Here is a 22,372-nt window from a genome sequence, read left to right on the forward strand (position 1 = left end):
CAGCGCTGTGTAAATTTACAGCGCTGTACATACAATCTTTTTAATTAGACGGATCCCTGCCCTCGGGCTTACAATCTAAAAAGACATGACACAGGAGGAGAAGGGAGTGGTGGAGGGAAAGGGTAAGAGGTCCAACAGTTCCTCTCTACCTCCGAGGCCTGGACCAAGGCAGATGGACTGGAGGGAGGGCTTGGCTTCATAATGGATGGTTAAGCATTTTCCAGGGAAAATACATACTCTCAAGTAGGATAATGCATATACAGTACATAGCAATACAGGAAATGGTTTGATAAACAGGCACCAAAAGATCATCAAATAGTAAGCGACAATTATGCAATGCCTGGGAAGGCTTCTCTGAACAGGATGGTTTTCAACTCCATTTTGAAGCTGGTTAAAGAAGTGATGGCTCTTGCTTGTGGGGGAAGAAGGTTCCAGGAGTGAGGGGCAGCAAGTGAAAAGGGGTGAATCCGGGATGGGGCAGAGGAAATCCTGGGCTGGGACAGCAGACCTTGACTACCAGAACGGAGGGGTGGGAAGGTGAGGAGAAAGAAGGTCTGATAAGTAAGGAGGAGCCAGTCCATGGAGGGTTTTAAATGTCGTCATCAGGAGCTTATACTGAATGCGGAAAGGGAGGGGGAGCCAGTGAAGGGATGCCAACACAGGAGAGATGTGGTCAGCGCGGTGGGTGGAAGTGATAATGCGTGCAGCTGAATGCTGGACAGAGATTAAAGGACGAAGGTGAGAAAGAGGAAGCCCAGCCAGGAGGACGTTACAGTAATCAAGTCGTGAGATCACTAGGGAATGGACCAGGATCTTGGCAGTAGAGGCAGAGAGATATGGTCGGATTTTGGCAATATTGTACAAAAAGAATCTACAAGCCTTGGCTACTTTCTGAAAAATGTAATCTAGCAAAACTTCCCCAATGTTAAAAGTTACAGTAGACCTCCAACTGCAATCAGAAGGTGCATTTTCATAGGCAGCACTTTTTAGACACATGACACTCAAAACACTATGATTGGCATCCTGTTAATGATATAAGTTTTTTATGGTCCTTGCATGGACAGAAATTTATTACCTCCCTTGTACAACAACCCTTGAGATGCACCATCCTCTTGTGCATCCCATCAACATAGCCAGGATAGGCTCAAAGGCATTCAGTGATGTCCCTATAAGCAGATGCACAATGATTCACAGATCCCTCAGGAGGGCCTGGAGGATGCCTTTGTTACTATGTGTGTGGGACCTAGCTGGATGCATCTCAGCGACTATATAATTATGTTGGGAGTGAGCCTAGGGGGAAGACAAGTCTTGTGGGAAGGACATAGAGCAGTTGTATCTCGGTGAAACCTGAGGCTCTGTCTCCCCATGGAGAATCCTGACCTCAAGAATTCAAGAAATTGCATCTTGCAAAGTGTTTATTCAGAGTTGTTAATCCACATAAGATTTTGTTCTTGAATCTCTAAATTGTATCTGGTTCCTGGATGTGTGCGTTGAAATTGCCTGTTGATTTATGGTGGCCTCATGAACTTTATAGGGTTTTCTTAGGCAAGGAATGCTCAGAGGTGGTTTTGCTAATTCCTTCCTATGAAATATAGTAATGGCACCTGGTATTTGTTCATGGTCTCCAATCCAAGTATTAACCAAGTAGTAAATTCTCCTAATTGAAATCTAGGATGTTAGTATTTTTCCCAACACGATATGAATTTTTGCATGGTCATAAATTCAGAAGCAGCGGCTCACACCATTCAGTGTGAGGACATCACTGGATATAACTCAATGATAATGAAGCCTTGTAACATAGCTCTATAGTTTACTTCCATGTTCAAGAATGTCTCCAGTAATATTTGGTTTTTAAAAATTTTTTAGTTTATGTCTTTAAATGAAGAGTTCCAGTTCTGTTTCCAACTGTTTTCATTCCTTGAAAACATGATTAAAAAAATCATTAGGCCACTTGCATTATCTATCTATTTCTTTGAGGTCTTCAAAGTCAAAGCTGAAGAGCTGTTAATTAGGAGCAACAGTTTCAGCTACATTCTCATGGGATACTGCTTCTTCCAGAAATGACAACAGCTCTGGGAATATCAACTTTGCAATTGGTTAATAGGAAACACTATGAATTGATAAGGGATTTCAGCTATAAAATCTAGGAGCTAGAATTATCCTGGCATCTCACAACTTGCTTTGCCTTGTACGTTTCAGTCTTCTGTTACTTTGTTACCAATATTTTGCTCCAGCAAGACCCCTATTTAGGTATGTGTAGCAAGGGCTAGATTAAGCTTTTATTACATTTTGCCTACATTACTTTCCCCAGATGTTACTCTGTGTATTTTATTCCTATTTTTTTCATCACTTGATAATAAACGTACCTCCTTATAAGGCTGGGTATACTTTTTTTCAAGTAAGTATGGTACTAAATCTAATGACCAAGTGGTAGTGTGTTAGTTTTTAATGCTTTTGGCTTAAGAACAGAGAAAGCTGGTTTTGCCTCATAGCTCAGAAGCATCCTGACTGCTAGACGGAAGGAAGGGTGGTATTTCATACTGCATGGTGGTTTTTAGGCCTGTTCTTTTAGGTCTGCCTGATCTGTTCTTTTATCATCATCATGAATCATCATCATCATCATTATCTATATCCCACCTTTCTTCTAGAGTGGCACCAAAGTTTTTGAATCAATGACACTTAGTTTATTTGTCACTGCCTACAATTATGATGTGCTATCATTGATTTTTTTAAAAAAAACTTTTTAAAAAGCTTCAGGTAAAAATACACTCTTTATTAATAGGAAGCAGAGTGTAAGGGACTTGGTAGCTTAGTGGTTAAGATGCTGACTCCAACAATCGCAAGGTTGGCAGATCAGCAGTTTGAGACCCAAGAGTTGCATGATGAGCGAGCTGTCACTAGTCCCAGCTTCTGCCAACCTAGCAGTTTTAAAGCATGTAAAAGTGCAAGTAAATAGGTACCACTTTGGTGGGAAGGTAACCGTGTTCTGTGCAGTCATGCTGGCCACATGATCTTTGATAATGCTGGCTGTTTGACTTAATAATGGAGATGAGCACTGCCCCCTACAGTCGGACACGACTTGACAACCCTGTCAAAGAGGAAACCTTTACCTTTAGAATCCAAGTAGCTTTTAACTTATAAATCAGCAAGTCTTATATGCAGTAACTCCCTCTCCTCTATTAGGAGTGTATTAGCTGCATGGTTAGGATCCCGCAAGTAGCAATGAAACCAGGAGTCTGAAACAATGAAATACCTACTGTTAGTCGGCAAGAGATCCTAACATTCTAAATGTTCTTTGAACTGAATAATTTCTATTGTTTCAGTTTGAACACAAACACCAGTATAATAACAAACTATAGTAAACTGTGTTTGTTACCCTGGTAAGTTTAAACCAGCCCCTCAACAAGTTACAAGTATCTTACTGGGATGAAAATTCTGCAAATAAAAAGGGTATGTGCCTGAGAATATAACAGTTTTAATTTAAAGACAGGGGAAAAGTGCAAAGTTTGGGGACAGATCATACCACAGTATGAAAAGCAGAGACATGTTTCCACTTTAACAGTCAAAGACTAAGTGCATATATTTATAAAACTGTTATCTTCAGTCAAACTAATTCTTCACGAAACTGTCATAGGTCTCCAAGAAACCAGTGTTAATATTCAGCTCTACAGCCTTCCTCTGCCAGTTTCCACTGTGACATTTCTACAACTCTTTTCATATGTAACCAACAGAGTGTTTTACATATTGAGACAAATTACTGGAAATGTAGTGTCATTTTATTCGCTATTATGCCCAAGATTCATGTATGCATGTCACTTTCTGTGGCTACATCAGATCCTTAATCTTTACCTGGAGGTAACAAATACTGTAAAAAGTGTGTCATGTTGACTTAACAGACAATTATTACACTGAAATATTCTGGCTTGTTGCCACTTCATTTTAAGCAGCCCCTCATCAAAATTATAAATTTCTTGACCCTTCACATGTCATCACCATTTGTGTTACCAATATATTCAGCCTAAAGCCACAATACAATTAGTCATTTAAATTGCAGATATCTTTCATACAAGAAAATAATTAAGTTTTCATCTCTACAGGAAGAGTATTCTATGGACCAGTGAACTGCATTGCTTAAACCTATGAATGGCAGCCTGGAATATTTTAGTCTATTTACATGCAAAGATTTTATGTCAAGCACATGGCCTAAGCTGACAACTGCTAGGGAGCTGAGAAATGAAGCTAAAGCTCTATCCTTTACTGTGTGTTTTGAAGCACGTGCAAACAATGAAATTCCTGCTTCCTGAACTCTTCCAACTAAATATATCAGTTCCACAGAAAGTGTACAGACACCCATATACTGTAATTGCATAAGAGCAGGCCTGCACAACTTGGCTGTTGGTAGTGCCCAAAGTTAAAATAGGCTAAACTTCTTAGAGCCACAGATAGGTTTTAATTCAATATTAATTAATTAATATTAATTCCGTCTGTCTCTTCCTTTGTCGGGCCCTCTCCTCAGGAGAAAGCCAAGCAGTGGAGGAGCCTTGAGGGGCAGTGTTTGCCCATCCTCTTCCTCCTCCACCACCTGGCCTTCTTCTCAGGATAAAGCAGGGCAGTGGAGGAGATTTGCGGGGCAAGTGTTTGCCCATCCTCAACCACTACCTGGCTTTCTCCTTAGGAGAAAGTGGGGCAGTGGAGGAGCCTTGCAGGGTAAGCATTTGCCTGTCCTTGCTGAAGTTGTTCCACATCTTCATGGTCCACCCAAAATCCTTTGGTGGGTCACATGCCCCCCCCCCCCCCCCACAGACCATACGTTGTGCAGGCCTGCATTAGGGGATCATCATGATCAGCAAGTCATTCCCATGTTCAGCATATCCAAAGAGAACTCCCATAGGTTTGAACTTTTGACATAAAGAAGTCCCAATCCACTTCAGTATTAAGGGATTATGGAAGCTTTAGCCCCCAAACAAAACTGTAGGCCAGAGATTCTCCATCTCCACTTTATAAAAACAGAGTTTCTCTGCATCAATTCTTAAAAGCAACCTGAGCCTTGTTTCAGAGTACCAGATCAAATGTCTGTCTTGTGGGATTAGTATGATTAGATCTACTATTAATTATGAAAGTTTAAAGAAACTATAAGTGGTTCATGTCTGTTCTTCATTTGCCCAGGAACCTGTATGTTTAACCAAAGGAAGGAGATACATCTCAGCTACAAGTGGTCTGTATGTTCTCAGAAATATGGATTGGCCATTGCTTTTCTGTTCCAGAATTCCTAGGAATTACCTGAAAGTACCTCTAGTTGTAATACAGTACTTGCATCTCCAATGAGTTGCCCTTAAAATCATAGAGTTGGAAGAGACGACAAGGGCCATCCAGCCCAACCCTTTGCCATGCAGGAACTCACAATCAAAGCACCCTCATCAGATGGCCATCCAGCATCTGTTCAAAAACCTCCAAAGGAGACTCCACCACACTCCAAGAGAGTGTGTTCCACTGTCAAACAGCTTTTACTGTCAGGAAGTTCCTCCCTAGGCATTATTTTGGGAATATTCTTAGTTATAATTGGATACCTGCAGCACCTAGCACTAACCAATTCATTTAATCTACAATGTTCATCTTTAGGCTTGGGTTAACAGCAGCAGATTATCACCACTGAACAAGATCCAGCTAGTCATAGTTTTTCTCTCTATGATTCAAACAAGTAAATTCACTTTCCCACTCAAACCTGCCTAATTTTCCATTGCTCTTCCCAGTCAACACAGCATCCCTTTGTCCTGCTGGTCACTAAGCATGGAATGCTAGAACCAATGTGCTACAAAGCCTTCCACATATGGCACCATCAATGAGATTATTTTGTTCTTCTGCTCAAACTTTATATCCATATTTTTAAGAAGGAGCAGTACCTGTCACAATACTTAAGAGGAGCAAAGTTCTGCTTCCTGAACTAATATTCAGGCATATAGGAAATAGGAAGAAAACAATAGGCTGAGCAACACACACCTAACAATTGTATGGATGGAAGACCACTATGTGGAAGATCACCTAGATAGAATCCTAAGCCAAGATCTTGTTCAGTACTAGTTGAAAGTGAAGTTCCAAAGTTATGCCTAGAATAAAAGTGGCAACAACAACATTCAGCACTGTCAGAGGAAGAGAACTACTTGTGTAAACAAGTATCAGATACTACTTTACTCAAAAAGTGTAACTTCCAGCATGGCTTGGAGTTATGACATACTGGCATAATACTCCAAGAGAACCTGATCGTAGCTGATGTTTAGGCGTCAGGGGCCCCTTTATAGGAAATGAGTCAGTTATAACTGTGGTAGGAATGTACTATTTGAAGTGAACGTAAAATTGAAGCTCACCTTACTAATAGCATGTGATAATTATTAGCTTACCTTTGAGATATGGCATCGTGTAATGGTTTGAGTGTTAGACTAGGACTCTGGAAGATCAGGTTCAAATCCCTGCTTGGTCAAGGAAACCCACTGAGTGACTTTGGGCAAGTGACATTCCCTCAACCTCAGAGAAAAGCAATGGCAAATTCTCTGTGAACAAATCTTGCCATGAAACCTCCATGATAGGTTCACCTTTACAGTTGCTGTAAGTAAAAAAATAACCTGAATGCAAGGAACAACAACAACAACAGGAATATAGTTTCTTCTTGAACAATTATATATATATATATATGCAGCATGCAGAATACAGAAACACTGGGAATGGGGAAGGGGGAGAGAGAGGGAGAGAATCCGTATCTTATACTTCCCAGTGCCTTACATGGTGCCCTGCTTTTTTAGATTGTAAGCCTGAGGGCAGGGAACCGTCCAATTAAAAAGATTGTATGTACAGCGCTGTGTAAATTTACAGCGCTTTATAAATAAAGGTTAATAATAATAATAATTTTTTAAAAATCTTTAATTTTGGATTTTAGATACACTTCACAATGCATCTGCCTCCCCAAAAATTCACAATTACTACAGTCTGCTATCATGGCAGTTCTGATTGGCTCCCCCTTGAACGTTTTTCAAAAGAGGAATTGTGACAAAGAAAATGACTACATTAAAGATTCAGAACCTTTCCATAGTTAAACATACAGTCGGCCCTTCTTATACACAGATTTCTTACACAAGGATTCAAGCATCCACAGTTTTAAAATGTTAAAAAAAAGTATAAATTTCAAATATCAAACCTTGATTTTCCATTTTTTATAAGGGACACCATTTTGCTATGTCGTTATATTTAATGGGACTTGAGCATCCATGGATTTTGTTATCCACAGGGGATCTTAGAACCAAACTCCAGCATATAAGAAGGGTCCACTGTATTTAAACCTTTTCATACATTAATATAACGACGTTTTATTTAAAATCTGTTCTGCATATGTTGCTATATAGTTCAAAGCAGGCCTCCCTCCTTAACTGTTGAGTCAAAATTGGGATGGATGATCAAAAGTGGTCACAGAAAACTCCAGACTCCTAGCACTTTAAAGAAGCCATGGTCCCTAGTTTTCAAAACGGAAGGCTCTGAACAAGGCTTCCTGCAGGGGCAGTGTTAGCCATAGCCTGTGACCTCTTGGACAGTATTAACACCCTTTAAAGGGTGTAGAGCAACAGGAAGTTGTCTTGTTTGAAGGAATGCCTCATTTTGGCTCTTTTAGCAAATTTTTGAAGTTACTTTCTTCTAGAACATCATAGTGGGCTGTTGAGCTAAATACTAACATTTAAATATCAAGATGTGTTGCTATCCACTGAACATCTATATCTGAATTAAAGCCAAAGTTCTGGAGCATTTAAGTTCTGCTGCTTTAAGACTGATACAAACAATAATTGGAATCAGACATGTGTGTGTCAACCTGCTGTTGACATCTGCCTTGGAAATATATATCTTTGTACTCAAGTGATTCAAGTTCTGCGTATTTAAATTTTCTAGGTTTTCTGGGAATTCCTAGTATATACATACCCTCAAGCCATATTCTTCTATTTCAAGGCCATACTCTCATCTCTGAACAGAACACTTTTTATTTATTAGGATGCTTTGCTTTCCTTGTCTGCATATATTGCAAGCAGCTGCTTCTTTAAAACAATATCCAAAAGATTATTTGATTTTAAGAAATATTTGAAAACCATAATTCATTTTATATACAACCACTTGACTATGCACATCTTCTGATCCATTTACAATAATATAACCACTGCTAAGATTTTACTATGTAACAGAATGGTTTGTGTGAAGTACCTTTCCCCAATTCCTGAGAAATACTGTATATTCTGGCATATAAGACTACTTTTTAACCCAGAAAAATCTTCTCAAAAGTCGGGGGTTGTCTTATAGTGCGGGTGCTGAAACTTCCAAGGCGGACTGGAGAATCTGCGGTTGCTACATATGGTGGGGGGAGCTCAGAAACGGTCATGGCCACATCCCCGCTTCTCCTCCTGCCTCTTCATTATTTTCTCCTAATGATTTTGCTACCTATTTCATCCCCAAGATAATTACTATTCATTCTGAGATCATTCCTCCCGATTTTTCACCTACTACTAATCTTCAATCACTTTCAACTAAAAACTTTACTGCGTTTCCTCCTGTCTCTATGCTGCTGATCTCTTCCAAACCTGCAATTTGTTTTCTTCATGCAATTTCTTCTCACCTTTTAATCTCTCTAGCACCTTATTTTCTGTCCTTGCTTCTCTACATCTTTAATTTTTCTCTTTCTACTGGGCTCTTTCCCCTCTGTTTTTAAAGATGCTTTAGTTTTCCCAATTCTGAAAAAACCTTCTCTTGACCTTTCTATTCTGTCTAGCTATCATCCTATTTTTCTTCTTCCTTTTCTTTCTAAGGTTTTGGAATGGGTCGTTTATTCTCGCTGTCTTGAGTTTCTTAGGCTAACTCTATCTTAGATCCCTTTCAGTCCAGTTTCCGCCCACGGCACTCTACAGAGATTGCCCTCACAAAGATCTCTGATTATCTTTTGCAGGCCAAGGCTAATGGCCCTTATTCTGTCCTCATTCTCCTCGATTTGTCTGCAGCCTTTGACACCATTGATCACTGTCTTTTACTTGATATACTTTCCAACCTTGGATTCTCAGACTCGGTTCTTAACTGGTTTAAATTTTATTTGTCAGACAGATCTTTTGCAGCAGTCATGGGTGGTCAGGCTTCATTTCCCATTCCGTTATCTGTTGGAGTTCCACAGGGCTCTATTTTGGGACCCCTTTTGTTCTCTCTTTACACACTATTCTTAGGAAAACTCATTAGTTCTTTTGGCTTTTCTTATCATCTGTACTCCGATGACACTCAGCTATATCTTTCCACCCCTGTTCTTTCTCCAGGTCTTGAACTGCAAGTTTCATCTTGTCTTTCAGCTGTTTCTCAGTGGATGCAGCACCAGTGTCTGAAGCTCAATATGTCTAAAACTGGATTCAGCTGCACATATTATCACATCTGCTCATCACTTCGATCACATCTCTCCTTTATTGTCATCCCTCCATTGGCTCCCCCTCTCTTTCTGTATTCATTACAAACTTCAGTTTTTAAAGACCTGCATGGACTGGCCCCTCCTTATTTATCAGAACTTCTTTCTCCTTACCTTCCCACTCATGCCCTTCATTTTTGTAGTCAAGGTCTGCTATCCCAGCCTAGGATTTTCACTGTCCTATCCCAGATCCGTTCCTTTTCACTTGCTGCCCCTCACTCCTGGAACCTCCTTGCCCCAGGAGCATGGGTCATTACCTCTTTAACCAGCTTCAAAGCTGAATGAAAGACAATACTGTTCAGGGAAGCATTCCCAGAGATTACATGCTTGTTATCTAATGTTATTTTAATATGTTGTCTGCTACATTTTATTGTTTGAATGTTAACATGTATTAATATGTATTATATTTAATTATTTTTGTAGAATGTACACCATAGGCGGGCTTATGCTATCTATTTTATCTATTTAAATAGATTGTATATACAGTGCTGTGTAAATTTACAGCGCTATATAAATAAAGCTTAATAATAATAATAATAATAATAATAATATTTTGGGATATTTTCTAACTCTGGATTAGTTGAGTCTGTGGATAAAGAATCCATGGATATGGAAGACTAACTGTATTAATAATAAAAAACATTCCAGGTGAAAAAAGGCACAATATTGGTCTCTTTCATGATTCAGAAAACTAAACCTCTGAAGGAGAGTCTGGGAGCTGTCATTCTTAATATTCTTTCCCACAAATAAAAGATTAGAATTATTCTATTACACATTACATGGCAAAATAATATTTCAGAAAGCACCCTCTTCAGGTCAATTCACATCTGGATTCAACGTGTGGACAACACCACTTTTTAAAAGCCAAAACACAAAATATATTAGTTATATGCTGAAAATGTCTAAATACAACACACATGCTCATATTCATACTTCACAGGTATGATCCCTAGGGAGCTAAGACAAGATGCAACTCTTTGATGATGGTTAATGTGGCAAATCCAGATTTGCCTCTATGGTGAATAAAGTGGCTGGGAGATGCTTTAATAACCAAACGCCAGTAACCAGCCATATTTTATATGCACCTTCATAAACATAGAAAGTGTATGTACAGGTTGTCTTAATGAGCACCTCCATTTATGCAGCTTAAAATGTTGAGCTCTATTGCTCTGATTCATGACTCCATTGCCATGAGCATTTTCATGTACAATGTTATGTAGGATTACAGCACAAGTGTTTAATATGGTGTGAGTCGCATCAGCGACAGCAAGAATATGTCCAAAGGGCAGCCATTACATACCCTCTAGAATTATATAAAAGTAAAAGCTAGAGGTAATTACTACCTTGCTCTTTTGTAGTCTTTACCTACTTAACAGTAAACACAATGATTTATCTAATGAAAGCTAAATGGTAAAGGGAGGGACCTGGGAAAGTTGCTGTACCAAGCTCATGATTTCAAATCTTTTAGCAGTAATTAAGACAGATAAAAGCTCATTCTACATACAGCAAGAAGACAGCCACTAATTTATTAAAATTTCAAGATACACACCCAAGCTCACAGGCAAGTTAGTATCCCTGTTAGCAGATTAATTTGCTTCTGCTGGGTAGTCAAGATATTGTTCTACCATAGTTGCTCTGAGAAGCAGATCATCCTAAGTAGTGCTCATCTCTCCCTCTCTACAGTCCTAAAAGTTCAGGATATTTATATTTAGTCATTAGCCAAAGACACTCCACATTACAAATTACGCCTGTACAGATGTTCAAAGTGTTTGAAATCCAGAAACCCACTTTGCAACAGAAGCAGCAGGGACAACCGAAGTCTAAGTTGCTTGCACCTCCCTACAACTTCAGTCTAACATATGGCATCTAAAATGAATTAGCTCAAAACACAGTCTTGAAAATAGCCCTACTGCCATGATGAAGCTTACCGTTGTTGAGAACTTGCTTTAAAAAACAACAACTATAGTGGTTTCTTTGTCCATTTGGCTGCCTGAAAAAGAGAACCAACCACTAAAATACATGTTGAATGGCTCTTCACAGTGGGAAACTACAGCATATTATACACAATTGATACTCTGTAATGAAGCACTACAGTACATTCACACAGATTCCTCTCATAGTTGTAGCTCTTCCTTTCTCTGGGTACTCTTTTCACTCTAATCAGTTAGCATTCTATGCCTAATGAACATGCGCAATCCTCTTTGAGTTAGTTGTGGATGTGTATTTTTCATTTTTGGAGGTAGTGGGTCCAACTCACTTGCACTGAATGTCAGATGAAACCTTAAGTTTTTATGGGCATCCCTCACATCTGTCATTAGGCACATTAAAATTATCTTCTTAGATTACAACAAGAAGGCAGAAAGTGACCTATCCAGAGAATTAAATGGCTTTCTCTACATTTTCATATCTATGCCTCTCTTCCTGTATCTTCCCCTTCCATCACTTTATTCCACACACAATTTTAGGTTTTGTTCCTTTCAATCAACACTCTCTGTTTCTGACTTGTTTTGGCCTGCTTTGGAGGCTCTTTCCTTGTAGGGCTATCCCAAGCCTGTTGATACTTCTATTTTGTGCATGGCTGGTGCCATTTTTTTCCATACAAGCATAAACAGTTTCAATCTGTTGATCTCAATTGTTTCATTCCTATTGATATTCCCAACTAAAACAGGTCCACTGAATCAACAAGACTTAAGTGTTTAGTCAGCATTCTCCCCTAGTAGATACAATTAATTGAATGTATCTACTCTAGTTGATTCAGGATTCAGGCCTTAAAAAATTAACACACCAAGGAGGAACTATTCAGAATGCAACAGTCAAATATGAGATGGGTTTTAAAAGGGATTAAACAAGTTGAAGACAAACAGTTCAAGTTCAGGACAGATGGCCATGAGATTTCACATAGACATAATATTCAAAGGTTGAAGGACACAGCAGGAAAGGAATCCTCCATTTCCACCACCCTGAAGGCTTACCAGAGTTATCTGAATGCCTATGGGGTGGCAGGGAGCAGGTTGCTAAATTTAAAGCCGCCCTGATTGTTCTCAGAGGGGCGGGATACAAATAAAATTTATTATTATTATTATTATTATTATTATTATTATTATTATTTAAATAAACAACTTCTGGAGATAGAGAATTGGTTTTGCTAAATGTGATGTAGGCAGAGGAAGACTTTCGCTACCCCCCTAGAGGTTATTTATTTATTTAGGTATTTATATCCCGCCCTTCAGCCCTAATGGCTCTCTGGGCGGCTTACAATTATTATTTTTAATCAGACAGTTCCCTGCCCTCAGGCTTACAATCTAAAAGACATGAAACAAAAGGAGAAGGGAATGGTGGGGGGAAAGGAGATGAGGTCCAGTGGTTCTTCTCTCCCTCTGAGGCCTGGACCAAGGCAGATGGATTGGAGTGAGGGCAGTTATGGAGGGCGGAGTCTCCTTCCTTCAGGCTAGTCCTGATGGAGCTGGACCTGCCTGGTGAACTCCCTCTCAGGCCGGCGGATGGCAGTTATGGAGGGCGGAGTCTCCTCAGGCTGGCCCTGATGGAGCGGACCTGCCTGGTCAACCCCTCTCAGCCGGCGGATGGCAGTTTATGGAGGGCGAGTCTCCTTCCTTCAGGCTAGTCCTGATGGAGCTGGACCTGCCTGGTCAACCCTCTCAGGCCGGTGGATGGCAGTATGGAGGGTGGAGTCTCCTTCCTTCAGGCTAGTCCAGATGGAGATGGACTTGCCTGGTGAACTCCCTCCCAGGCTGCGGATGGCAGTATTGGAGGCGGAGTCTCCTTCCTTCAGGCTGGCCCTGATGGAGCTGGACTTGGCCTGGTGAACTCCCTCTCAGGCCGGCGGATGGCAGTTTGGAGAGCGGATCTCCTTCCTTTCAGGCTAGTCCTGGTGGAGCTGGACCTGCCTGGTGAATTCCCTCTTAGGCCGGCAGATGGCAGTTATCCCAAGAAAAGTAAAAGTGGGCTTGCAAGTGCTTCTTGAAAGTCTGAAGGGTCAAAAAGTGCAAGCAGATAGACCTCCATCAAAGAGACTAAAGCCTCTTTCTTTTTCTATGTGTGATGAAGGGCTTTTTCCTTTCCATTAGGTGAAAGATTGTGGTGGTCTTCTAAGGTTGTTGGACTGAAATTATCATTAGTTTAACCAATTAGTAAACAACCACCCCATTCTTTGGATTCCAAGGTTGCGTTTGAAGTGGGTAAACCATCTGAAAATGAATTGCTTACAAATACAGTGGTGGCCTCGGGTTACGAATTAATTCGTTCCGCGCCCGCTTTCGTAACCCGAAAGCCTTCGTAAGCCGAATTGCCATGGCCGCTAGATGGGGAAAGCCGCGATTCCGTGCGAAAAAGCCGAAAAAGCACCAAAGTTTTTTTCGTAACCCGAAAAAACATTCGTAACCCGGAACAATGATTCCCTATGGGATTTTTTCGTATCCCGAAAATTTCGTAACCTGGGTATTTCATATCCCGAGGTACCACTGTACTGAACTTCAACACACACACACACACTGATTTTTAGAATACTTTGACTAAATACCTGGCTGCTAATAAAATATCCTCAGCCACAATAGTCTCATTCATTTCCACACCCGTGTTTCCGCTATTTTAGTGACACTAACAAAGGTATTTCAGAGCCCTGAATTTTGTTTTGTTCCCTTCTCATGTGACCCCTCTCCTAATTTACAGTATGTATGTACATCGCACTGGAAATTTAGAATATATCTATGCCAGTATTGTGGTTGTACTAATGGCTGAAACATGACAGAAAACCTGAGATTTTGTATTCTTATTTCTATATTTGCCAATAACAGGACAACTCTTTTTTGGAATGATAGAATCTGTTTCATCAGATTCAACTCTTGCCTTTTGTTTGGATGTTGTGATAATGGCGCTCTCCCATTATCTGGGCAAACACAGCTGTGGGTATAGCCTATCCAGGTAAACAAGGGTTATGGACATGTTAGGTTAAATTATATATATTGTGTGTCAATGTCATGAAGGAGTTACGAGTCACCAAGAGACAACTGCCCCAAAGAGAATGGCCAGTTGGGCAATTATGATGCTTTGAGATGCTTTTCCAATGAGGGATATAAAACCCCAGGTGTCACAAGGTAGAGATACACTGAGACTTAGGAAGAGGTGCATCCTGCACCTGAGGGAATTCTAGTCATATGTGAATCATGTGGGTCTAGACTCCCAATCTTCCCATTGGCATCATGAGTAGAATAGGAGATGTGTAGAGTCTCTATTTTCCACAGAAGTCTGCTTGATGAGAGAACTGTTTTGTGCTTTTGAAGCAAAATGTAATGTAAGGGTAGAAAGGTGTTCCTGTATTCCTGTAAGTGTGGCTATTTGTGATTTAAAAGAAATGTTGGGGATGCTAGTTGTGGCAATGTCAGTCTGAGGCACCACCCACTGACTTTACCCCCCCTCCCCCTAACCATGATTGTTCTAGGGCTTAAGTCAATGGATGGTGGCAGCTGAGCTAGATGACCTTCAGGTGGTACCATCCATACAAAAGGGTAGATGTGGGAACATGGAAAAGTGCATTTTGATTATATATATATAATTTCCCCCAATGAAATAGCAACAGAAGTAAACATTGTCAAGAAAATGTTTTCTGCTGAGAACAATTTAGGGCCAATTACCATAAGAATACGGGCTGGTACAAGCTCTCTAGCAGGAGTGTGTTGAATAGTGGAGGGCGTTGACGAGTTGGAGCCTTTTTCTTCAGCAAAGCAAAGAACAATAACCACAACCCTGTCAGAAGCTAATATTCTAAAACGATAATTCTATGTAGAAAAAATAGGTAGAAAGCGATATGTGAAGTCTTATGATTACCAAGTACTGGGTAGCATCTCTAATACAGTGGCCCTTCTTATACGCTGGGGTTTAGTTCCGATCCCCCTCGTGTATAACAAAATCCATGGATGCTCAAGTCCGATTAAATATAATGACATAGCAAATGGTGTCCCATATAAAATGAAAAAGAAGGTTTGATATTGAAATTTACTTTTTTAACATTTCAACCATGGATACTTGAATCCGTGTATAAAAATTGCCATATAAGAAGGGCCGACTGTATTTCTTTTTAAATCTCACTCATCAGCCCACACTTACAGGAAATGGAGGAGCACTTCTCTTTCGTATACTACATTTTGCTGCAGGAGCACTAAAACAAGTCTCTCAGAACTGAACACACTATACAATCAAAAAGACTTCTCTGGATGCCAAAACATTCCTTCACTTCCTATAAAATGGATAGAAATATTCAGCTATATGAGATGGCCCCAGAGGAGGCAACACATTCTAACAAAACAAGGTTCACTAGTTGAATGATTTGTAACCAGAAGAGAAAATGCAACATGACATACATACCTCAAATCCAGAGGCAAGGCTAACAGATTCCAGGGGTCTCTCTTCTTCTTGGCCCAAAGCTGCCAGAGCTGCACGATTAGCCTCCCTTTGCTGCATCTTTTGCAAGCTCTAATTGCTGCATCTAATTTAAAGGAAAAAGAACATGAAGGAAAGGGATAGATTTCAGCACCCTCAAGTGCAGTTGACCTATCACGCCCAGTCTTTTGACCTTGCCTTGCTTTTTCTAGTGAGAAGCTTAAAGGTTTTCAAAGAGCCACCACATTGCAATTTGATCCATATAGAGTTTCCAAAGCAATGAGGCTCAGTCCCAGTGTACTTAGTGACAATGAATTAAAGATCACAATACATTAGGAATTAAAACCCTACAAAGAAGATTGCACAGTGCAGACATAAGTATGGTCCCAAATATCAAAACAGCATTTTTTAAATAAAAACAAATTATAAGGACTGAGATTTCCACTTCCTCTCAAAGAACCTATATAAAATATGCATTTCTGTTTCCCTTTTAACTTAAAGAAAATAGGTTTGATATATGAACACATCCTACATCCATTCTAAGCCATTTACAATATGTTGAAATAGCTTCACTGTCACAGAACATGGAGTTTGTCTGTGCAGACAAAAGTGCACCCTCTTTTAGTACCAGAAACATACATACTGACATGCCCACTAGAGAATTCTTCAGGGTAAGAGCAAATGTATGAACCAGTCCCCACGAAAAACACTATCAGAGACAATGGGCTGTACGCGGCAGCCTGTTGAGCCTGCTTGGGGCTGGATTGGGGGCAGGTGTTTGACATGCACATCCCCAACCGGGATTGAAGTCAGACTGCTGATTACACACACTAGCGGGCTTCTGTCTGCTTAGGGTGTGGCATAGGGAAAGGCTGGCTCTAAGGGAGAAGGACGGCTGTTTTTCAGCCCGAAAAGGAGGAGATCTCTGGGTGGATTCTGCTGGATTGGGGCCAGGTATCCATGTGCCCTGGCCCTGATCCAGCCTAGAAAGGCCAAAGGGAGCTTGAAACTGTGGTACACACTCTGGTAACCTCTCGTCTAGATTTCTGTAATGCGCTCTACATGGGGCTATCCTTGTACCAAGCCTGGAAGCTTCAGCTAGTACAAAACATGGCAGCCAGATTGGTCACCGGTGCATCCAGGTTTGACCATATAACACCTATTCTGAAAGATCTCCACTGGCTGCCTATTTGCTTCCACACCCATACAAGGTGTTGGTTATTTACCTATAAACCTATATGGTTGGGCCCGAGTTACTTGAGGGACCGCATCTCCCCATATAATCCGCCCTGCACACTCAGAACAACCGGGAAGAACTTGTTGGAAATCCATCTTCCAACATGTTTCTACATCCCGGATGGCCTTCAGTGGCGGCCCCGCAAATTTAGAATGGTCTCCCCGAGGAGCTCCGTCTTGTGACCTCCCTGGTAACATTTAAAAAGAGGCTCAAAACCTTCCTCTCTCTGTCAAGCCTTCCCCCCTGTAAAATGAAGCTGTGTATTCCCTTCCCATCGATTCTCTGCCTTACCTGTTGAATGATTGTGTTCAGATTTTGTATACTTTGTATTAGTGGTTTTATTTATTTTTATAGATGTTTTATGCTTTTTATTGGTCTGTAAACCGCTTTGATCTATGGAAAGCGGTATACAAAAAAATTTATTATTATTATTATTATTATATTATATTATTATTATTAAAAGGGGCTCTAACGCCGCCCCTTTTGGGTTGTTGAATGAGAGGAAATAGGGAATTCAGAGATGTTGGATCTAGATGGTTAATCACATATGTAAGTAATTTCATACTGCAGACACTGGCGTTTATCAGACCGAGCTTCTTAAAGAGGTACTATTCCGTGGTGACTCCTCTAGCTGCCTCCTGTGCATGCTGGGACTGGCAAGTTTTAAGAGGGGGTATTTAGAATTCTCAGGCAGAGAAGTTCAACTCCTTAAAACTGCCAATCCCAGCATGCAACAGGAGGCTGGCTAGAGGATCACACTGGAATAGTACCTCTTTAAGAGCATAGTGTTGATAAACATCACTGATTAGTATATGTATACTTGTACCAGTTATGTGCCTTTAATTGTTGAAGTGGTTGACGTAAGCCAACAGCCATAAATGCTTACGAGTAGGGATGTGACGGTTCCTCAACCAGAGGAAGCAAAATGTGGACCCCGTACACTGAGTATTCTTCTAGACATTTGGACATTACTGAAAGGGCAAAGTTCTGAGAAGAAGCCAGTCAAAAGGATTTCAAGCCCATTTTTCCTTCTTCGATTTTTCCATCTGTTTCCAAGTACAAAGATTTCTCTTTAAAAAACTGTAAAATCAAATTGCTATGAAAACATTGCAGAAATGGTAAAATGGTCTTTGTAGCTGCTGGCTTTTTTTAATATAAAATGTATAGGGTTTTTTTTAAGTCTGGTGTTGAAGCTGTCAGGATTCTAGGTGACACAATACACCATTTAGTTAATCTGACCTGAAGCACAAATAAAGCAAGGGGACATTTTTTAAGTCCTTCCCAATAGTGAATGGCATTGCAGCATAGCTGAATCACATAAAGCATTTTTAAGAAGGGGAAACCTTTTTTCTTAAAACTGGGCAGAGAATAATTTGCTTTCCATTTCAAAGAAATGAGATTTCACTTTTATAAAGTTTACACACAACCATCCACACAACTCCAGTTATAAATTGGAAAGCCAAGTGTATGGATTTGTTGCTAATGCTAATACACAGATAGAGTATATTTCCCACTATTACCCTTGTTTTTGGGGGGGTCACTTGGATATCGTGGAATACATACTGGACAAAGAATTTGGAAATAATTGTAATCTAAATGTATGGGCTTGTAGAATCTCCACTGACCCCTGCAATCTAATATTTTAATTAATGTGGGGAATATCGAGCTGGGTGTTGGCAAGAGGGGTAACATATGCAGGAATTAAGCACCAGTTCTACTGGTAATCGCTAATAGAGACTCCAGGCATGAGGAATTGCATGCACTTTTATTATAATATAAAAGACACACACAGAAATAATCCATTCAAACAACCCTGTACAGAGCTAACTGGAATAGAAAAATAGAGGGGGTAGCGAGTCTATCGCTGGATGAAGTAATAGCTACCTGTCTTGAAGAAAGGGTCAATGGAAAGCCTGTGAGGCTTGAGTACGCGGCTTTGGGAGGTGGGACAAACCGAACAAAAGGACCCTGACTGAGGCCTGAGGGTAACAGTCATCATACATGCAGGGGGAGGGGGAACTGCAACAAGATTATGTTTGCCCCCTCATATTTAAACCTTTAAAGCTAACCCCCCTCCATAGAGATCTGTGGGACACCTAACGTTTGCCCTCCCAATCAAACCTGTGAGGTTTACCAAAGTAGAGAGTTTGTTTATTATTGGGAATATATAGGGGTTGTTGTTGTTGTTTGTATCCCGCTCTTTTCCCCGAACTGGGACTCAGCCAGCTTCACAATATTAAAAAAAATACAATTCTGTATGATCTAACTGATTATGCTCATGGTTTTCACAACAGCTAGACAAGATCTGGAGTCCCCAGAAATGAGAGGGCAGGAAGGGATTTGGAATACACAAAAGGTGAACGGGAATCCAGTCTTATTTGATATATTAGGAGATGATTGGATGCCTTTAAAGGTAGGTTTTTCCCTTGACAAGATTGTCGTCTGTGACTGAATGTAGGAGTGGTTTTCATTTCTGTTACTAAGCCGAAGAGCCCAGTGTGTGAAGAGAAACTCGTGAACACATGGCCAGCATGAGTGCTCAGAGCAATGATATCTTCCCACCAAAGTGGTACCTATTTATCTACTTGCATTTTTACATGGTTTCAAACTGCGAGGTTTGGCAGAAGCTGGGGACAATGAGAGGAACTCACTCTTCCTGGCACTTGGGGCCTTACAATATCAGAATTGGCATCATAACCACAAGCCCTGCTCCCTTTGACTGGATGCTTACATAATCTAATATGCCATGAAAAAGGTTTTTTATTTTTTGATCCTGCCTCCTTTTTTTTTCTGAAGAATCTCAGGGTCATGCGGCTAAACCATGAGGTATAGTGGTTCCGACCTGGGTGTCACAGATCCTTCAAGAATCTGATATAAGTTATGGACCACTCCTCAAAACAAGGCAGTGACAACTTTGTTACATTAATTGTCCGTATTTCCGGTGTATATAGACTACTTTTGCCCAGGAAAATCTTTGCCAAACTTGGGGGTCGTCAGTATGCCGGAAAAAAAAGACCAAGCCGCCCGGCTGGGTCCTAAAGAGAGCCCGCGCAGGCAAAGCCTTCTCCCCAAGGTGGAGAACACACCGCGCGGCTCCTTTGCCTTGGGGAGGGCTTTGCCGCTGGGGCTCCCTTAGGACCCCAGCCGGCTGGTTAGCCTTCCCCAAAGGCAGAGGAGCTGCGCGGCATGTTCTCGGCCCGGAGAAGGCCAAGCCAGCCGGCTGTCTAAAGAGAGCCCACGGCCGTCCCTAGCTCCCCTCCCCCTCCTCCTTCCTCTCCCCTCCCCTCCTCCCTTTCCCTTCCTTCCTTCCTCCCCTCCCCTTTTCCTCCCTCCCTCCTCCCTCCTTCCTTCCTTCCCTTCCTTTCTTCCCTTTTCTCCCTTCTTCCTTCCCTTCCCTTCCTAGGTTTCTTTCTCTTTCTCCACCACTTTTCCTTTCCTTCCTTCCTTCCTTCCTTTCCTCCCTCCTTCCTTCTCTCCCTTCCTTTGTCCTTTCTTTTCTCTTCTCCTTCTCTTCCCTTCTTGCTCCCTCCTCTCCCTTCCCCCGTCCTCCCTTTTCCCGGGCACCAGGGGGAAAGCGTGGCATTCCTCTCTGGGGAGGTCTCTACCTTCTCTCCTGAGCTCAGTCCTTCCCAAGAGAAGGAGCAGAGGTTTCCTGCACTCTACCTTGCTTCTCCTCTTCCCTTCTCTTGTGAAGGATGGAGCCTTGTTGGGGGGAAAGAGAAGCTCCCCAGTCAGTTGGGAAGGAGGAAACAAGGACTCACTTTTGTTGCCAGGCTGGAGTTATTCCAAAACACACCAGCAATAATGCAATCTGAGACTCGCTTTAACTGCTTGGCTCAGTGCTAGGGAATTCTGGGAAATGTAGTTTTGTGAGAGTTGAGCCTTCTCTGTCAGAGAGCTCTGGTGCCACAATAAACTCCAGTTCCCAGGATTCCCTAGCACTGGGTTGGGGCATTAAAGTCCTCTCAACTGGACTATTGCTGCCCTGTGTTTTTGACCTTTGTTTCTTTTCTTGGCTAACTGGAAGAGAAAAGAAAAACAACTCCTCTTGGTGCGCAGAGAAACCAGCCAGGCTGCTCTTTAGGAGTCTGTCTGGAGGCTTTTTCCAGGCTTCCCACTTTCCTTTCTTTCTTTCTTTCTTCTTCTCACATGCCTCTCACGGTGTATCTACATTGTAGAAGTAGAATGCGCCATCCACTTTAATTGTCATGGCTCCATCCACACAGAAGCATAGGATTTGTAGTTTTTATAAGTTTTATAAAACTACAAATCCTAGGATTCCAATAGGACCACTTGAACTGCCACGGCTCCATCCATACAGAATCCCTGGGATTTGTAGTTTGGAGCAGCCCCCCCCCACATTCTTTGGGCAGAGAAGGCAAAAACCTATAAAACTACAAATCATAGGATTCCAATGGATGAGCAGCTCTTAAGTGGCTTCAAACTGCATTAATCCTACAGTGTAGATGCACCAAGAGGAAGGGCGGGAAGAATTGTCAGGCAGGTGAAATAATGTTTGTGTATGCTATTTCAGAAGTGGAACACACTCTTTCCTCGGAGTATACTGAAGTCTCCTTCTTTGGAGGTTGTTAAGCAGAGGCTGGATGGCCATCTGTTGGGGATGCTTTGATTTGTGATTTCCTGCATGGCAGAATGGGGTGGGACTAGATGGCCCTTGGGGTCTCTTCCAACTCTAGGACATTATCAGAAGGCCAAGCCAGCGGTTGGGTCCAAAGAGCCCATGTTGTTCAAGGCCTTCTCCGAGCAGAGGACATGCCTCGTGGCTCCCCTGCCTCGGGAGAAGGCACCAGCTAGCTGGGCCTTCCTCTTTCCTCCTCCCTCCTCCTATTCTTTTTCTTCTTTTCCTCCCCCTTCTTCTTTTTCTTCCCCTCTTCCTCTTTCTCCTCCTCTTCTTCCCTTCTTTTTTCTCCTCCGCCCCTTTCCTCTTCCCTTAATCTTCTGCTTTCTCCTCCCCTCTTCGCTTTTCTTCCCATCTTCTTTTCTTCCTCCTCCTCCTCCTACTTTTTCTTCCCCTGTTACTCTTATTTTTCTCCACCTCTTCTTCTCCCCCCCTTCCTCCTCGCTTCTTCTTTTCCTCTTCCTCCCTCCTCCTTTTTCTTTCTTCCTTTTCCTTTTTTCTCTCCCCCCCCTTTCTTTTCTGCCGCCACTGCTGTTTGTTGTTGTCATGTGCCTTCAGCTCCTTTCTGACTTATCGTGGAAGAGGGGTGGTCTATACGGTGAGTAATCCCAAATACTCTATTTAAGTTGTAAAGTTG

General features: G+C 41.5%; 1 protein-coding gene across 1 annotated transcript in view; it reads right to left on the reverse strand.

Moving 5' to 3' along the window:
- The window catches only part of LOC121917411 (transcription initiation factor TFIID subunit 4B-like), a 112,030-nt gene that overhangs the window by 7,946 nt on the left and 81,712 nt on the right, over positions 1–22,372 (reverse strand). Inside the window, 2 exon segments of the mRNA XM_042443350.1 lie at positions 15,845–15,943; positions 15,945–15,965. Coding sequence (XP_042299284.1) covers positions 15,845–15,943; positions 15,945–15,965 — 120 coding nt within the window.

This window comes from Sceloporus undulatus, unplaced genomic scaffold (genome assembly GCF_019175285.1).
Source record: "Sceloporus undulatus isolate JIND9_A2432 ecotype Alabama unplaced genomic scaffold, SceUnd_v1.1 scaffold_17, whole genome shotgun sequence".
Classification (NCBI taxonomy): domain Eukaryota; kingdom Metazoa; phylum Chordata; class Lepidosauria; order Squamata; family Phrynosomatidae; genus Sceloporus; species Sceloporus undulatus.